Source organism: Camelina sativa, chromosome 5 (genome assembly GCF_030686135.1).
Source record: "Camelina sativa cultivar CO46 ecotype springtype chromosome 5, ASM3068613v1".
Lineage (NCBI taxonomy): Eukaryota > Viridiplantae > Streptophyta > Magnoliopsida > Brassicales > Brassicaceae > Camelina > Camelina sativa.
The window spans coordinates 5,905,402-5,920,981 of record NC_141884.1 but is presented as its reverse complement, the minus strand read 5'-3'; the positions used below and the strand labels follow the sequence as shown (position 1 = coordinate 5,920,981).

The 15,580-nt window shown below is 32.6% G+C and overlaps 2 protein-coding genes and 1 long non-coding RNA gene across 3 annotated transcripts; 2 read left to right on the top strand and 1 right to left on the bottom strand.

Moving 5' to 3' along the window:
* Positions 1-326: 326 nt before the first annotated feature.
* On the top strand, positions 327-5,772 carry LOC104785769 (kinesin-like protein KIN-5B). Its single transcript, XM_010511037.3, has 21 exons — positions 327-701; positions 800-1,145; positions 1,232-1,387; positions 1,474-2,048; positions 2,142-2,298; positions 2,384-2,453; positions 2,555-2,631; positions 2,702-2,755; positions 2,843-2,923; positions 3,010-3,121; positions 3,197-3,283; positions 3,355-3,530; positions 3,619-3,780; positions 3,883-3,990; positions 4,073-4,231; positions 4,319-4,402; positions 4,494-4,699; positions 4,790-4,891; positions 4,968-5,077; positions 5,153-5,304; positions 5,400-5,772. Exons 2-21 carry the CDS (start codon positions 843-845, stop codon positions 5,592-5,594), a joined length of 3,126 nt encoding a protein of 1,041 aa, XP_010509339.1. The 5' UTR covers positions 327-701; positions 800-842; the 3' UTR covers positions 5,595-5,772.
* A 945-nt stretch (positions 5,773-6,717) lies between these two features.
* Positions 6,718-7,494, top strand: LOC104785768 (zinc finger protein ZAT11). The gene has a single exon (XM_010511036.3). The coding sequence runs from the start codon at positions 6,863-6,865 to the stop codon at positions 7,409-7,411; it is 549 nt and encodes a 182-aa protein (XP_010509338.1). The 5' UTR covers positions 6,718-6,862; the 3' UTR covers positions 7,412-7,494.
* Positions 7,495-12,439: 4,945 nt separating this feature from the next.
* LOC147943302 (uncharacterized) lies at positions 12,440-13,201 on the bottom strand. Its single transcript, XR_015557331.1, has 3 exons — positions 13,022-13,201; positions 12,682-12,952; positions 12,440-12,578 (listed from the first exon to the last, which is right to left on the bottom strand). It is a non-coding gene; the product is annotated as an uncharacterized LOC147943302 (long non-coding RNA).
* Between the last annotated feature and the right edge of the window lie 2,379 nt (positions 13,202-15,580).

The following is a 15,580-nucleotide window of genomic DNA, read 5'->3' as shown; positions in this document are numbered from 1 at the left end:
TATCTGTCAATAATGTTTTTAGTAATTTGTTCAAACAAAATTTCTTTCTGCTTTTGGTATGAACATTATGTTTGTCTTCAAATCATATATGAGGTTTAGGAGATTTTGTACCTATTTAATTCTTTTTTTTTTTTTTTTTTGTTAAAGGATTTTCTTGAATTATATATAAAGAGTTTACAAAGGAGCCCAGATGAGCACTCATCTAATAGAATTTTGTACCTATTTAATTCTATTGCATTCTCTTAAATTCCATCCTATCTTATTATAATCTAGATATAATAATGGCATCCCTATAATAATACAACTATTGTAAAAAAAAAAAAAATACAACTATTAGAATCGTTATTGATTTTTGTTTTGACACCACAAATATTAGAATTAAATTATGGAAAAACCCTTTTTATCAATCTCCCATTCTCCAATAATGTTGATTTCCAAATTCTTTCCAAAGCAAAAAGTATAAATAAAACTGAGACCAAAAAAAAAAAAACTTTAAAACGACTTTTGATATTTGCTACTTTTGAAATTCGAATTTAGAACCTCCTCCCCCACACTTCTTCTCTTTTCTCACTACGCTCCGATCCCCGAGGTCGTCGTCACACACACACTCCCAACGGTTACTTTACCCTAACTTTTTTTTCTTTCTTTCTTTCAAATTTCTCATTTCAATCTCGAAGATCCCTACGTCTATTTCGGATTCTGTAAGTTGAATTTTAATTTAGTATTCGAATCTCTGAGATTCCAAATCAAATTGATCATTGAACATCGCTTTTGATCTCATTCAATTTGAATTTTACAGAAGTTGATTTTGGAAATCGAAAGATCAATTCAGTTGAGGAAGGATGTCGTTTACGCCAGAGGCTACAAGGAAAAGTGGAGTAGGAGGAGTGATCCCATCACCGGCACCGTTTCTAACTCCTCGTCTTGAGAGAAGACGACCTGATTCTTTCTCTACCCGTCTCGACAGAGATAACAACAACAAAGAGGTTAACGTCCAGGTGATTCTTAGATGTAGACCATTGAGTGAAGATGAGCAGAGATCTAATGCTCCTAGAGTCATCTCTTGTAACGAGATTAGAAGAGAAGTCAATGTTCTTCACACTGTTGCTAATAAACAAGTCGACCGTCTTTTCAATTTCGACAAGGTTCGGATTCTTCATTTCTACTTTTGATAGTTTGGTATTGAAGATTGGTTCGTTTTGGTCTCTCTGATGGTGTTGAATGTTTATAGGTCTTTGGTCCTAAATCACAACAAAGGTCTATATATGATCAAGCTATTGCACCTATTGTTCATGAAGTCTTGGAAGGTTTTAGCTGTACTGTGTTTGCTTATGGGCAAACAGGAACTGGAAAGACTTACACTATGGAAGGTGGGATGAGGAAAAAGGTATGTATAGAGATAGGGTGGTTCCTCTCTTGTAAATTTGTTTTCTGGTTGTTTGTTTTATGATTCGTGTTTTTGTTTTTGTTAAGGGAGGGGATTTACCTGTGGAGGCAGGGGTGATTCCAAGAGCTATTCGTCATATTTTCGATACTCTAGAGGCACAAAACGCTGATTACAGTATGAAAGTAACATTCTTGGAGCTTTACAATGAGGAAGTTACTGACTTGTTAGCTCAAGATGAGTCGTCAAAATCTTCTGAGGATAAGCAGAAGAAGCCCATTTCTTTGATGGAGGATGGGAAAGGTTCTGTGGTTTTAAGGGGTCTTGAAGAAGAAGTTGTGTATAGTGCTAATGATATATATGCTCTTCTTGAACGAGGCTCATCTAAAAGGCGCACTGCTGATACTTTGTTGAATAAACGAAGCAGTCGGTCTCATTCAGTTTTTACTATCACTGTTCACATTAAGGAAGATTCTATGGGAGAAGAAGAGCTGATCAAATGTGGCAAGCTTAACCTTGTGGATCTAGCGGGATCTGAGAATATTTTAAGATCAGGATCTCGGGATGGTCGTGCGAGAGAAGCTGGTGAGATTAACAAGAGTTTGCTCACTCTAGGTCGTGTGATTAATGCCCTTGTGGAACGTTCTTCCCATATACCTTACAGGTAGGTACTTACCCTGTTCGACAACTATTTATGAGTCTTTTGTGATAATGTTTGTGTGTCTTGAAACATGGTTATGGATCTTCATCTTTGCAGGGATAGTAAGCTGACGAGGCTTTTACGGGACTCTCTTGGAGGAAAGACGAAAACTTGTATCATTGCTACAATCTCTCCATCTGCTCATTCCTTAGAAGAAACCTTAAGTACGTTGGACTACGCCTATCGTGCCAAGAACATCAAGAACAAACCCGAGGTTTTATTTACGCTACCATATCTCATCTTTATTTATCACTTTATCCCTTTTTTTTTTATGCTTCTAACCAAACGTGTCTCTGCAGGCAAACCAGAAAGTATCCAAGGCTGTGCTGCTTAAAGACCTCTACTTGGAAATTGAGAGAATGAAAGAAGGTTTTCACACATAATATTATGTCAACAGTCTCCAGTTTCTGTTTTCTATATTGTCAAGTGAGGTACTGGATTAGTGTATAATTGTTGTACAATCGATGCAGATGTAAGAGCGGCAAGGGATAAAAATGGTGTTTACATTGCACATGAAAGATATACACAAGAAGAAGCTGAAAAGAAGGTATGTTCAAATGACGACACTTCAAGTTTATATTTATTTTATCATCAGCTTAATGATTCTTTTGTTGCAGGCAAGAATGGAGAGAATAGAACAGTTGGAGAATGAATTGAATCTCAGCGAAAGTGTATGTTTGCTTTACCTTTTCTCTTCTAACTGTTAGAAACTAAACTAATCTTCTCCTGTTGGAACTTAAATGGCTTCTCTTATGCAGGAAGCTTCCAAGTTCTGTGACCTTTACGAGACTGAGAAAGAGAAGTTACTGGACGTAGAAAGTGACCTTAAGGACTGCAAGGTGAGAAAAACTCCAGTAATTGACTCTCTAGATTATGCATGCTTTGAATGAGAGTTTTCTTGACTTTTAAATTATTCATGATCCAGAGAGACCTGCATAATAGTAACAAAGAGTTGCTTGATCTCAAAGAGAATTATCTCCAAGTTATCTCAAAGTTAAAAGAAAGAGAAGTCATCATCTCAAGGATGAAAGCTTCAGGTATATTCTAGCTCATAATGAAATTTAAGTCCTTCATCTTTCTTGTGTTAGTTTTATTGAAATTTTCTTGGACAGAGACTTCTTTGATCGACCGCGCAAAGGGGTTGCGTTCTGACTTGCTACATGCATCAGACGATATAAGTTCGTTGTTCACGAGATTAGGTACTTCTTATTTCCTATGTCTAGGGCTGAAAACAAGATCTGTCAAGTGCTGATTTTACTTGTTTCTGCAGACCAAAAGGATCAGCTGGAATCTGAAAACCAGAGCATGCTTCTGAAATTTGGTTCACAGCTTGATCAAAACCTTAAGGATCTGCATAGAACAGTTCTTGGATCAGTCTCTCAGCAACAGCAACAATTAAGAACTATGGAGGAACATACCCACGCATTTCTTGCACATAAAAACGATGTAAGAAAAGACCATACCATAATACCATGTCAGTTCACTTTTTGCTTAGGACCATTTGATAACACTAGTGATTGATTTACACACACAGGCAACACGCGATCTGGAATCAAGAATTGGGAAAACAGCAGACACATATACTTCAGGAATAGCAGCCTTGAAGGAACTATCTGAAATGCTACAAAAGAAGGCCTGCTCTGATTTGGAAAAGACGAACTCCTCTATAGTATCACAAATAGAGGCGGTTGAGAAAGTATGAACAAGATCTAGCTATGAAATATTATCACCTCTTGCTGTGAATTTCTATTTCTCAGCATTTGTTTTGGTAATAATTCAAGTGCCCTTCTGTTCTCAGTTTCTCACTACATCAGCAACAGAGGCTTCTGCAGTCGCTCAGGAAATACACAATACACTTAATGATCAGAAGAAGCTCTTAGCACTTGCCGCAAGACAACACGAGCAGGTGCTGTAAAAATTATTTGCTGGTATCTTGTTAGTTTAATTATTTTTTTCTGAAAATTTAACTGTGTTTTCAACTTATCCAGGGCTTGATCAGAAGCATGAGATCTGCACAAGAAATTTCCAGTTCGACTTCAACCATTTTCAGTAACATCTACAACCAAGCCCACAACGTGGTGGAAACCCTTAGAGCAAGCCAAGCAGAGAAATCAAGACAGCTTAGTGCTTTTGAAATGAAGTTTAAGGTGAGCTAAAAACTCTTAAAGACTTCAATTGGATATGTTCTGAGAGTTTCACACTCACAGACAACTCATCATCTTTACCAAAAACAGGAAGAGGCTGAAAGAGAGGAGAAGCAAGCCTTAAATGATATCAGTCTGATATTATCAAAGTTAACTTCAAAGAAAACTACAATGGTGAGTCTTTAACCATTAATAGCTCCACTAGGCTTTAATTTGTTCATTTGTTGAATCAAACCTTAAAGACTGATGCTCTACGTGTTTCTAGATCTCTGATGCATCAAGCAATATCCGGGAACACGACATACAGGAAGAGAAGAGATTGTATGAACAAATGTCTGGTATGCAGCAAGTCTCGGTTGGCGCAAAAGAGGAATTGTGTGACTATCTAAAGAAAGAGAAAATCCACTTCACAGAAAACACAATAGCTTCAGCTGAGTCTATCACAGTCATGGATAGTTACCTTGAAGATTGGTACAAATTCCATCTCCCCACTGCTTTCGGTTCAAACGTCTCACTTAGTTTACATTCTATCTTCTCACACAAACATTGTATTTACTGCAGCTTGGGAAGGGCCAATGATTCTAAAAAGTTGTGGGAGACCACTGAAACAGGCATAAAGAGCCTTAACACGAAGTATCAACAAGAACTTAATGTCACAATGGAGTAAGTTTTTTCCTTCTGTATCCATGCTTAATCTCTGTTTCAACATCATAACACTGAATTAAATCTCTACGTATAGGAACATGGCAAAAGAAAATGAGAGGGGGCAAGATGATTTAGCATCCACGTTTTCCTCAATGGATGTTAACTTTGTTACTAGGACTAATGAACTTCACGCAGCTGTTAATGGTAACCTTCCCTACTCGAAAACCGCTTTTGGCCTCTGGAAGAAAACCTTCTAATCCTTGGTTTTACTCTTTACAGACTCGTTGATACAAGACCGTGAAAACAAAGAAACAACGGATGCCATAGTTCAGACTTGCATGAACCAGGTCACATTATTGCAAGAGAGTCATGGACAAGCCGTATCAAACATCAGAAACAAAGCAGAACAGTCTCTCATAAAAGACTATCAGGTATTGAAGCAATCATAACAACATAAACTTGGAAAACACTAAAAGCTCTATATGTGTATATATATTAACAGCAAAGCTTTTGATACAATGACCAGGTTGATCAGCACAAGAACGAAACACCAAAGAAACAGTCCATAACTGTGCCAAGCCTGGCTTCAATTGAGGAGATGAGGACTTTGTTTTCGCAGATTACTCTCAGCGAAGATCACACAAGTTTGGAGAAAAGATCAACAAAACAGGGACAGGACGAAGCTAACAACAGAACTCCATTCTTGGAAGTAAACATATGAGTGAAAAAAAGATTAAGCTTCGAGCTCTGGCAGTTAAGTTCATTAACTAGATGAGTTTAGAAGAACGAGAGTGTGTAAAGTACGCAAACTTATCTTTTACATAAAACCCGGTATGCATATTAATTGCTGAAATCTCAGATTTTGGAATGACGTCACCGGTTATGGTTGATTTGGCTAATTTTCTCATTTGAGTCAACCAAATATGAAAATGAAAAGTAAAGAGAGAACAAAAAGAAACCAAGACTTCGCATTGCTTCTACAAGAAAAAACATAATAAAGTCAAGAAAATAAGCACATATTTCTAATTTATCACTTTTTAAAATACAATTGCTGTCATCAAGAATCCGTCACTGATGACGATCTCAATTCAATCTGACTGCCTTTGAGCTCTTAACCATCTAGGTGGAGAATATTTTATATACATTGTATTAAAAAAGGATTTAGGTTGGTCTCTAGTGCATTTGTTTGACCAAATTGAATTTTTCTCAACGAACATGGCGATGATTTGTATTAGAACTTGGATCTGAAGATTAGTTTTGTAATATTTTTGCTTTGCACAAGTTTGAAGGTTTAGTAGTGTTTTCTTGACTATACATTAAAATATGAAAAAACAGTTTACCAAAAAAACAAATTTTATATCACTTATTTTTCCAATCATTGATTTAAGAAAATATGATTAGGATACAGTTTAAACTAAATATATATGGATGGGTTAGGTGTTTGATATTAATCATTTAAGTAATGACTGTGTGGCAAGCAAGTCCATGAGAAACCAAGTTGCTAGATTTATTCTGTGTTGTGTACATTTGTTGACTCTACTACTTTTTGTCATATTCACACCTCAGAAGTTTCTAAGAAGTGAGAACAATGTGATGATGCATTACTCGAAAAGACGATATTACCCTTGTTATTCAACCCTCGTGGTATTCATTGTGCCGGCGGTCGAAGGGTGATAACTGAAAACGTCAAACAAAAGCCGCACTACTTACTTGTTTGTTGTTAGAATATTAGTTTAGACGACTTCTTGTGGTCAAACTACTAGAAAGTCCTACTTTTAGTTTTAGGTATTGACGTTATATTATAAATACATTACTTCTGAGTTCTCAACCTTCATTACAAAATTCTCTCAGTTCAGGTTTCTTTTTTCACAAGCAAAATCTCAAACGTCTACTTCTTTTGTTTGTTTTTTTTTGTAACACCTCTCAAATCGTAATTTACTTTGCTTTCTTAGTTCTCAAAATCTTACCAAACCAAGAAAAAAAATAAGTATGAAGAGAGAAAGATCTGATTTCGAAGAATCCATCAAGAATCTAGACATTGCAAAATGTCTGATGATATTAGCACAAACTTCCATGGTTAAACAGATCGGTTTGAACCAGAACCAACATACAGATAGCCATATGAGCAACCGATTCGAATGCAAAACGTGTAATAGGAGATTTTCTTCGTTTCAAGCCCTTGGTGGTCACCGGGCAAGCCATAAGAAGCCAAAGCTCACTACCGTTGAGCAGAAAGATGTGAAACATCTTAGCAACAATTATAGAGGAAATAATCATTTGCACGAGTGTTCGATATGCGGTCAAAGTTTTGGGACCGGACAGGCTTTAGGTGGTCACATGAGACGGCATAGGTCAAGCATGAAAGTCCAGCCATCGTTCATATGTCCCGTGGTTCCTACCATGCCTGTTTTGAAACGATGCAGTAGTAGCAAGAGGGTTTTGAGTTTGGATTTGAATCTGACTCCGTTAGAGAATGATCTTGAATATATTTTTGGGAAGACATTTCTCCCAAAAATAGATATGAAGTTTGTTCTTTAGATTTTTTCTTTTCTCATTCATTTGTATTGTAATTCCCATTCTTTTAATTCTTCAAACGTTAATGTCAAAAAAACTTCATGGTATATATGTTCGTTCTTGGTTATCATGTACTGTTAAAAAAAAATTAAACTAAATTATAAATTTCCATTCCTGGAAGGCTGGAACAAGTACAACGTATTCATTAACGGGCCAAAATTTGGGCCCATCTATGCCTGATTAGGAATTGTAAAACGTATTATTTCTTGGCTTAGGCGTATAGTACATAATACATATACGCTATGCAAAAAAATATAGATGATAAAATTTAAGACTTTATCATTTTACAGATTTGCTTATATTTATAGTAGTAATGAAAATATAGTACGCATAATTTAGGACTACTAATTTTATTTCCTGTAAAAGATAACACATTAGTCTTTCTTCCCAACCTATTAATTAAGCGGATGTTATATGTCTTAGACTATCCTCATTGGTAGTCCTTAGATGTTTCTTAGGAAATTTCTTAGGTATAGATATTAATTATTAATAAAAAAAAGTTAAGGATTGTAAGAAATATTTCTAATTTTAGAACCAAAAAAAACGTTTCTTAGTGGACAGATGGCGCGATATAAATGGTGAAATGAGATTAATGGGGTAAATTTTTTTTGGCATTTCTCTTTCATTTTCGTGTGTTCTCTCTTCATGTTGTGTGTTATGTTTTTATTTTTTAATGTTTTGTGTTTTAATTTTAAATGTTGTATATTATTTTATGTTTTTATTATTAAAATATGTTTCTATGAAATATAAAATAATTTTGAATATTTTAAGTTATTAATTATTATTTTACTATATTTATTACTAAGAAACACCTTAACTTGGTGCTACCAATAATCAACAAATTTTTCCTTTTTTCTTAACAAAGTTTCTTCTTCCCTTTTTATTATTAAAAATTATCTTAAAAAACAACTAAGAAACACACTAATAAGGATAGTCTTAGTTTTCTTAATAATATAATATCTTATATTTATTTAATTTATAGTACGTTTAGAAAATTTGTATAAGCGTTCAAGAAAACATATTAACAAAAAATTTCAACAAAGTCAATCAAATCATTATAAAGGTAATAGTCTAGTAGATACACATAGACATAGACACATAAATTAATGAGAGAACCATTGTTTTGTCTCTAGTAATTCTAATTTGTGACTCCAGCGAGCCTGGTAATTGTATAGCAATTAATATTTTGTAATTTCAAATCAAGTTAAATGATAATGGTGTACAATTGTCCTTTGCACTTTAACTTATTATGGCTAAACGGGAAGTTAGTATTTAATCAAAAGAAAAAGGAAAACGACAAGTACTCTTGACACTATAGAGTACAAATTAGAACGGTTTAATAAATCTGGACTGAATACTGAAATAGTATCGAGTTCGTCATTAATTGACAGTTAAAAGAATTTGGTGGCTGCGTGAGATGATGATATGGGGTTGTAGTACAACAATTCTAATTAAGACGGTTTAAATTTAATTAAGCCATTGATTAACATAACGAAAGTTAAGAGTTCAAATATAAAGATGGTGTAGTTAGGGTTACATACTTGTCTCTTATGAGATACTAGGAGAGTTACCCGCACACCTGTGTGGGCAAGAGTTAAATAAAATAAAAATGTCAAAAAAAAACTATTTCCAAATTAGTTTTGTGTTCTTTTTAATTATGTTCAAATTATAATTAATTTTATATTTTAAACTTTTAATCTGACATTTCTAAATGGACTTTCAATATATACTATCTTGTTTAAAAAAATTTTAAGCCCATTTGGAAAATGAGAAAAATCCATTGAGCGTGATCCATATTATGTGGTTAATTTAAATAATGTAGAAGTTGGGTCAGAATAATTTAATATTTCGTTTAAACCATCAAGAAAATTTGGAAAGCAACCCTTAAAAGGGTTTATAGTACTTGATCATACAAACCTTCAAAATAATTATAAAGTTAGCATATACAAAAAGATTGTTAACAAATATGCCTTCAGCTTAAACTTCTCCAGATTACCCTTCATGCTGCATTATGTGCTTAATGTAATAACGTCCAGCAAATTCCGAGCTAAAAAAATAGAAAACACATCCATAAGTTAGACCCTAACATGATACACCACTTGATATTTTTGAACATTACAAACTTACATAGCCTTGTGATTCTCAAGTCCTACAAACTCCGGTTTTAAATAGATTTTGGAGGAGGCCAATGTGTTTACAATACACGGTTCACCTAGGGATGTTTTAAGTGTTTAAAAGATTATTAGATGAGTATACAACCTACTCTTAAGAATTTATTCAATCTAGCAAGTTCTATTAATAGTACATACCTTCGTACTCTCCAACCCTCCAGAAACGCAGTACACAAAACACCGGTTCAGTTTGATATGTGAGATGGCATCCAGTTGACACCCATGAAGACATGAAAAGGTTAGCATAGTAATCCATTGCACGACACTTTACAGTTTCATTCCTACAAATGAATATACTTGTTACACTCTCCAAAATAAAGTCAGACTTATAAATCTTAATATGAGTAAAGATGCAATAAATGTGACTTACCTGCCATTTAATAGTGTCAATACAACTTCATAGACACCATTTCCATGATTTCTTCTGTCATCAACAGCTACTATACATCCGCAAACATCTATTTTTGGAAAAAGTCAAAAATATTTTTTACAATGTTTGTATCCAAAGCTTTTTGACATTCACATGAAACTATTTTGGTAAAAGTTCAATTTGTACTTTTCTATTGAGGTACCAATACACAAAGTTCCAAAATTCTTTTAGAGTTTCTAGATAACTCAACACAAATCTAAAAACAATACATTCCAATATGTTATACTATGATAAAATAATTTGATTACAATTAAATTTAGAAAAACGTACCGAAAGATATGTGATGATTGATCCTTCCACGATATATATCATCCAAATCTTCGAATCGGAAGTAATTTTTGGAGTTGATTGATTCGAGCAGGAACATGGTAGACTCATCGGTAAACTTGATCTGAAAAGGATGATGAGTATTTCTCTCCCTGAGGGTTGGATTGATGATTTGGAAATTCCGAATTTGATACCTTTCGCCCTCGTAAATATACTTCCGGAGCTTTTTAGGTATAGTTGGGACAAAGGCAACCTCAATCGTGTCACCCTTCAAAGTTTGTTAAAAATTGTGTAAGTAATCTAGTATATAAACACTACTAAATTAAAATTTATGTAAATCGATTTTCGATTAACTGCTCTAACCTTCGTATCCACGAGAAGAAGAACACGTTTTGTGAAGAACTCGGTGACATGCCAAGAATTCAGGACTTTAGCGTGAATACACCAATTTGTTCTTCCTCGATGAAGATCAGAAATGTAATCGATTCTCATGATCTTACCAAATTAGGGTTTCTTACTCTTCCTTCACTGTTTTCGAAGACGAAATGGGAATTCGGATTTGTAAGAATGTAAACAGTCACGATTAAACGTAGCGTTGCGTCTTAATCGTTTGAGTGTCTTTTTTTTTTCTTTTTTTAATATTTTAAATTTTAATAGGTATAATTATGATTATAATTACAGATTAGTAGTATTTACAATGGTCTAAGCGTTTTAATAATTCCAAAATACATTTTATGATACAACAAAAATATTCAACTGCAAAAAAAAATTATGTACCTAATTTATCTTATCAATTTCGTCATTTTTCTAACAGTCATCATTGTAGTTTATAAATACACATTATGATACAGTTAACAATTAATTAATTTCATATAACATAATCGGATGAATTTTTTCAATATGAATTTATATATTTTAATTTCATTGAAATCTTATGATTTGTGATATGTTACATGCAACAAAAAATAATGATGAGGATAATGACCAAAATGCAATGTTAAATCTACTTTTTTGATTTATTTTGAAAATGAATACATTTAAGATCTTTAATTTTTTATAGTAGCTAACATGCTAAGACATTGTTAATATAATAAGAAACTACGACTATTATGTAATTATAATTAAATAATTATATTACATAATATTTATTTACCGCATATATTAACTGATATCTTTCGTCAATATTCGTATACCATCTTGGGAAATTTTATCTTGATGTAATGATTTTGGTAAGGAAAACAAAAAATATAAACTATGGGTATCGAACTTACTATTTTTAAAATGTTATGTTTTTGGTATTAGAATTTTAGTCAATTTTTTTTAATTTTATTTTTAAATAGCATGCATCTGTCATTCATGAAAGATACTCTGTCAAAAGTATCTTTAAAATTTGATATTATGCATAAATTGTTTAAAATATATATTTGAACATAAATTTAATTTCCGAAAAGAGTTTTTGGCATAAAACACGAAAATATAGGTTCAAGATTAAAACAACAAACAGCTGAAGTTTCTCGAATAATAACAAATTTTAACATTACATAGAATCATTAGAATCACTCTCATCTTCTTCCGAGCCGTTGTAATCTTCATCGTCTGATGTATCATGAAAACAAAGTCTGCAGAAAATAAAGGAACATAAGAGCTAAAACATCTTATAGTAATGACTCCAAATTAATATTCTGTCATAGTATATGGAAATTATGAACTTACAGTGCCGGATCTGTAGTGAACGCTCTTGCTTCATTTCCAAGAAGAAATTTAGAACATCTTATTTGAGACATTAGACAACGCCGACCTTTTATTAAAAAAAAGTAAGTTCCAAATCTTAAATTTGATATATTGGCTTATCTAAAACAAATGCTTATATATTTCTTAATACCTTCAAAGACAGAGATTCTCCAAAATGTAAGCAGACATAATACTGGTTCACTTGCATAAGAAGGACTTGAAACATGTTCTTCCCATTTTTCACGAAATTCCGAACCTATATCACCCACGGCAATACATTCAATCTGTTCGTTACTTTGCAGTTAAAAATCAAAAATTGACAACTTCAGTCTTAATAATTATGTATTATTTTCATTGGCATAAATAAACCAAAATGAGGTAGTACTTCTTTTAAAATTTTAAAAACTATTTACTTACTTGATGTCAATTACAGTAAAGGGGAGAACAACTTTCAGACCATTGAATCCAACTTCATTTTCTAAAAAAACAATCTGACGATCTTGCCTTACTCTTACCACCATTCCACAAAAATCTGAAATTGATCGAAAAGAAGAAATAAATCAAAAAACTAAGAATCTAAGGAAATAATGATTTATTTAAACTGTAAGTTAAACAGTATATTTAAATTTAGTTACCAACACAACAATTTCTCTCATCTTCTACAGCATTTTCAACTGTGAGTGCATCTATTAGATGGAAAAAATTGTCTGAACATCTAGGAGGTATTGAAGTAATGCGAGTTTGGACAGTGATCAATATTTCGTTAGAATTGTTACAATTCCTGTAAATATTCTGATTTTCAATAACCCGGAACTTGTAAATAAGAAACCATCGTCCTTCTTGCAACACGTCTGTGTACTCAGCAAAGTAAAGCTGACTTCTGAGTTTAGCTTGAATTCATTTTCCCTAAAATTTAAGAAAAAAATAATTTCAGATTTAAAATTAAGGTGATGATGGATATAAATTGATTGTTACCTTTTCATCAACCAAGATCAAACAAATGTAGTTAGGCTGCATTATAACGATTTCGGGTATCCACAGCCTCAGAACTTTTACAGCAACACTTAACCTATCTGTTGATGGATTCAAATCCTCTATGTATGCAACCATCTTTTTGTTTGGAACTTGGTTAATTTTTAGAAAGAAGAAAGAGGATGAAAGGTGAGAGGTTAGAATAATTTATCTTGGATATATCTTCAAAAGAGGAATATGAAGAGTAATTGGAAGTTACGTAAAAAATTTATGACAGTTTCGTATTGTCAGTTCGAAATTGATTTAATCAATGCGAAGACTTTGAAAATAACATTTTTTTTTTGTTTTTGTACTTGCATCCATACATGCATCGGTTAATTTTGATAATATAATAAAATTATTTAATCGAAATTATAATACATTTCAAGCTGACAGTTTAAGCCGACAGATTGTTTCAAGCTGACAGCTTAAGCCGACAAATTCTTCTTTTTTGATGATGTACTCTTTCAACATATCAATAATCGCAGTGTAATGTTTCGTCGTTTCCTTTAGAACCACGTCTCTCGATTTGCGGAAGGCTTGTTTAACTATGTCGATTGCTCCATCTTCCCAGCCGAAATCTGAAATAGGCTCTTTCCGTTTCCTAGAAATTTCACCTTCCATCTATGATTTTGAAAAAAAAAATATAAAGATCTTTAAACTTTCAAACAAAGAACTGCTGGTACGAAAAATTTAATGAATATCGTTTCGGATCTTACCACAAGTTTATGGATGATAATAAGCTTTTATTTTTATCTTTCTTTCTTGACAGGGGTAAACAAAAAGTCACGATAATAATATTAATATAAAGACTTAGAATGCTTAAATATTAGTTCTAATAGTCGCGAAGGTTTTCTAATCGGCATCTATTAAGGCCAGGCCCATATAATTTAACCAAGAAAAACATTTGATCCTCTCTGACAAATTTTATTAGATTTTAAATTAATTAAATTCACGTGAGACTACTTGTGAAGATAATTGTTATTTAAGAAAATACTTAATAAAAATTAAACAAAAATTCAGAAACATTTTTAAATAAATTAAATAATTATTCATGCCCAAAGTTTCAACAAACTATAGATTGATGATCGTATGACGAAATTATTCATCATCATCATCTTCATCATCTTCATTTTATATCAAAGCAAGAATTTTTAAAAATCCAACTACTAACTAAATATAAAATAATTAAAATCCCATAAAATCCCTAGAACGCCATAAAAAATTCATGGAAGCCATTCTTCTATCCGCGAGTCCTCTTCCTCGATCTCCTATAATTCAATTAAGTAGAACGTGAAAAAGTTTATGAACGAATTTCGTTTTCATCTATTTTATAGGATGAACAAAGATGTTATTCTTACAATTCCATCATTTTCGCAACCTCAGAATTGCGAGGATTGAGTGTCATTCGCGTACAAACTGTAGAAGATATACTTCTTTTTCCTACAAAGTTATAACAACATTTATTCCTTTAAATACACGATCATCATAAATATGCAATAACTATTACTAAATTAATTGTATACCTTGGAAATATTCAATAACACCCCAACGAATAACACAAATTAAACGTTCACCCTGGAATGTTTTAAAAGCATCGTAGAATTCCGCAGCCGTTTTTTCGAATAATTCACACCTTAGCAGGGTTCCACTAAAATTAAAGAATTAAAATTTGTGTGATTTAAAATAATGGATTTAAAGTATGATTATGTATAATATATAAATATATATGAGTTTTAAAATTTACCTGAAATCACGAAGATCAAATGAGATTTTGTGGTTAATTGAGATATCCTCTCCTTTTTCTTTAATTTTAAGATTATCTTCAGTACTTTCCAGCTCATCATCTTTTTCATCTTCTTCAAAATCTTGGACATAATCTTCCTCATCTTGATCATTGTTACCACTGTTATCTGATTGGTATTCGCTATCATCATCAGTTTCTTCCTCAGTATCATCCTCTTCTTCATCTTCTTTGTAATCATCATCGTCTTGATCTCCAACATCAATGTCATCATCAGAGTCTTCAAAGATCGTGCAATCTGTTTCATATTGATCATGAAAAGTAATGTTTTTCTTTTGATCTGAACCATATCGAGTACAGTACTTAAATAACATACGGATATTATCACTTTGTGTGACATCCTCATGTTTTCCATTATTTTCCACCCCTTTGATTTCCTCTTTTTGTTGTAATTCTCTGAAATTACATTTGAATTCACCAACATGTACAACCTCACCAATAATGTCTGTATAAAATTTAATTTAGTTCAAATATAATGAATCTCAAATAGTATTTGAAATTTCTTTTTAAAAAACTGAATTATTCCCTTACCGATTAAGTAATCTTCACATTGGGTACCATCATGGATGAGTTTGAAATCGACGAAATCATAGAAATCTTCCCCTCCAACAATTGTCCGAGAACATAGATTTAAGATCACGACCATGTACCAACTCACCTGAAACATGAGAATTAGTATAATCGTTTTTACAAAACATTTAATAAATCAAGAAACCTAT

What these genes read in the sequence shown, in the direction of transcription:
- LOC104785769 (XM_010511037.3), top strand. Translation starts at nt 843, where the DNA reads ATGTCGTTTACGCCAGAGGCTACAAGGAAAAGTGGAGTAGGAGGAGTG. An exon ending in ACATCAAGAACAAACCCGAG is followed by an intron (nt 2,299 to 2,383) that starts GTTTTATTTACG and finishes GTGTCTCTGCAG; the next exon opens with GCAAACCAGAAAGTATCCAA. An exon ending in CTTTTGAAATGAAGTTTAAG is followed by an intron (nt 4,232 to 4,318) that starts GTGAGCTAAAAA and finishes TACCAAAAACAG; the next exon opens with GAAGAGGCTGAAAGAGAGGA.
- LOC104785768 (XM_010511036.3), top strand. Translation starts at nt 6,863, where the DNA reads ATGAAGAGAGAAAGATCTGATTTCGAAGAATCCATCAAGAATCTAGAC.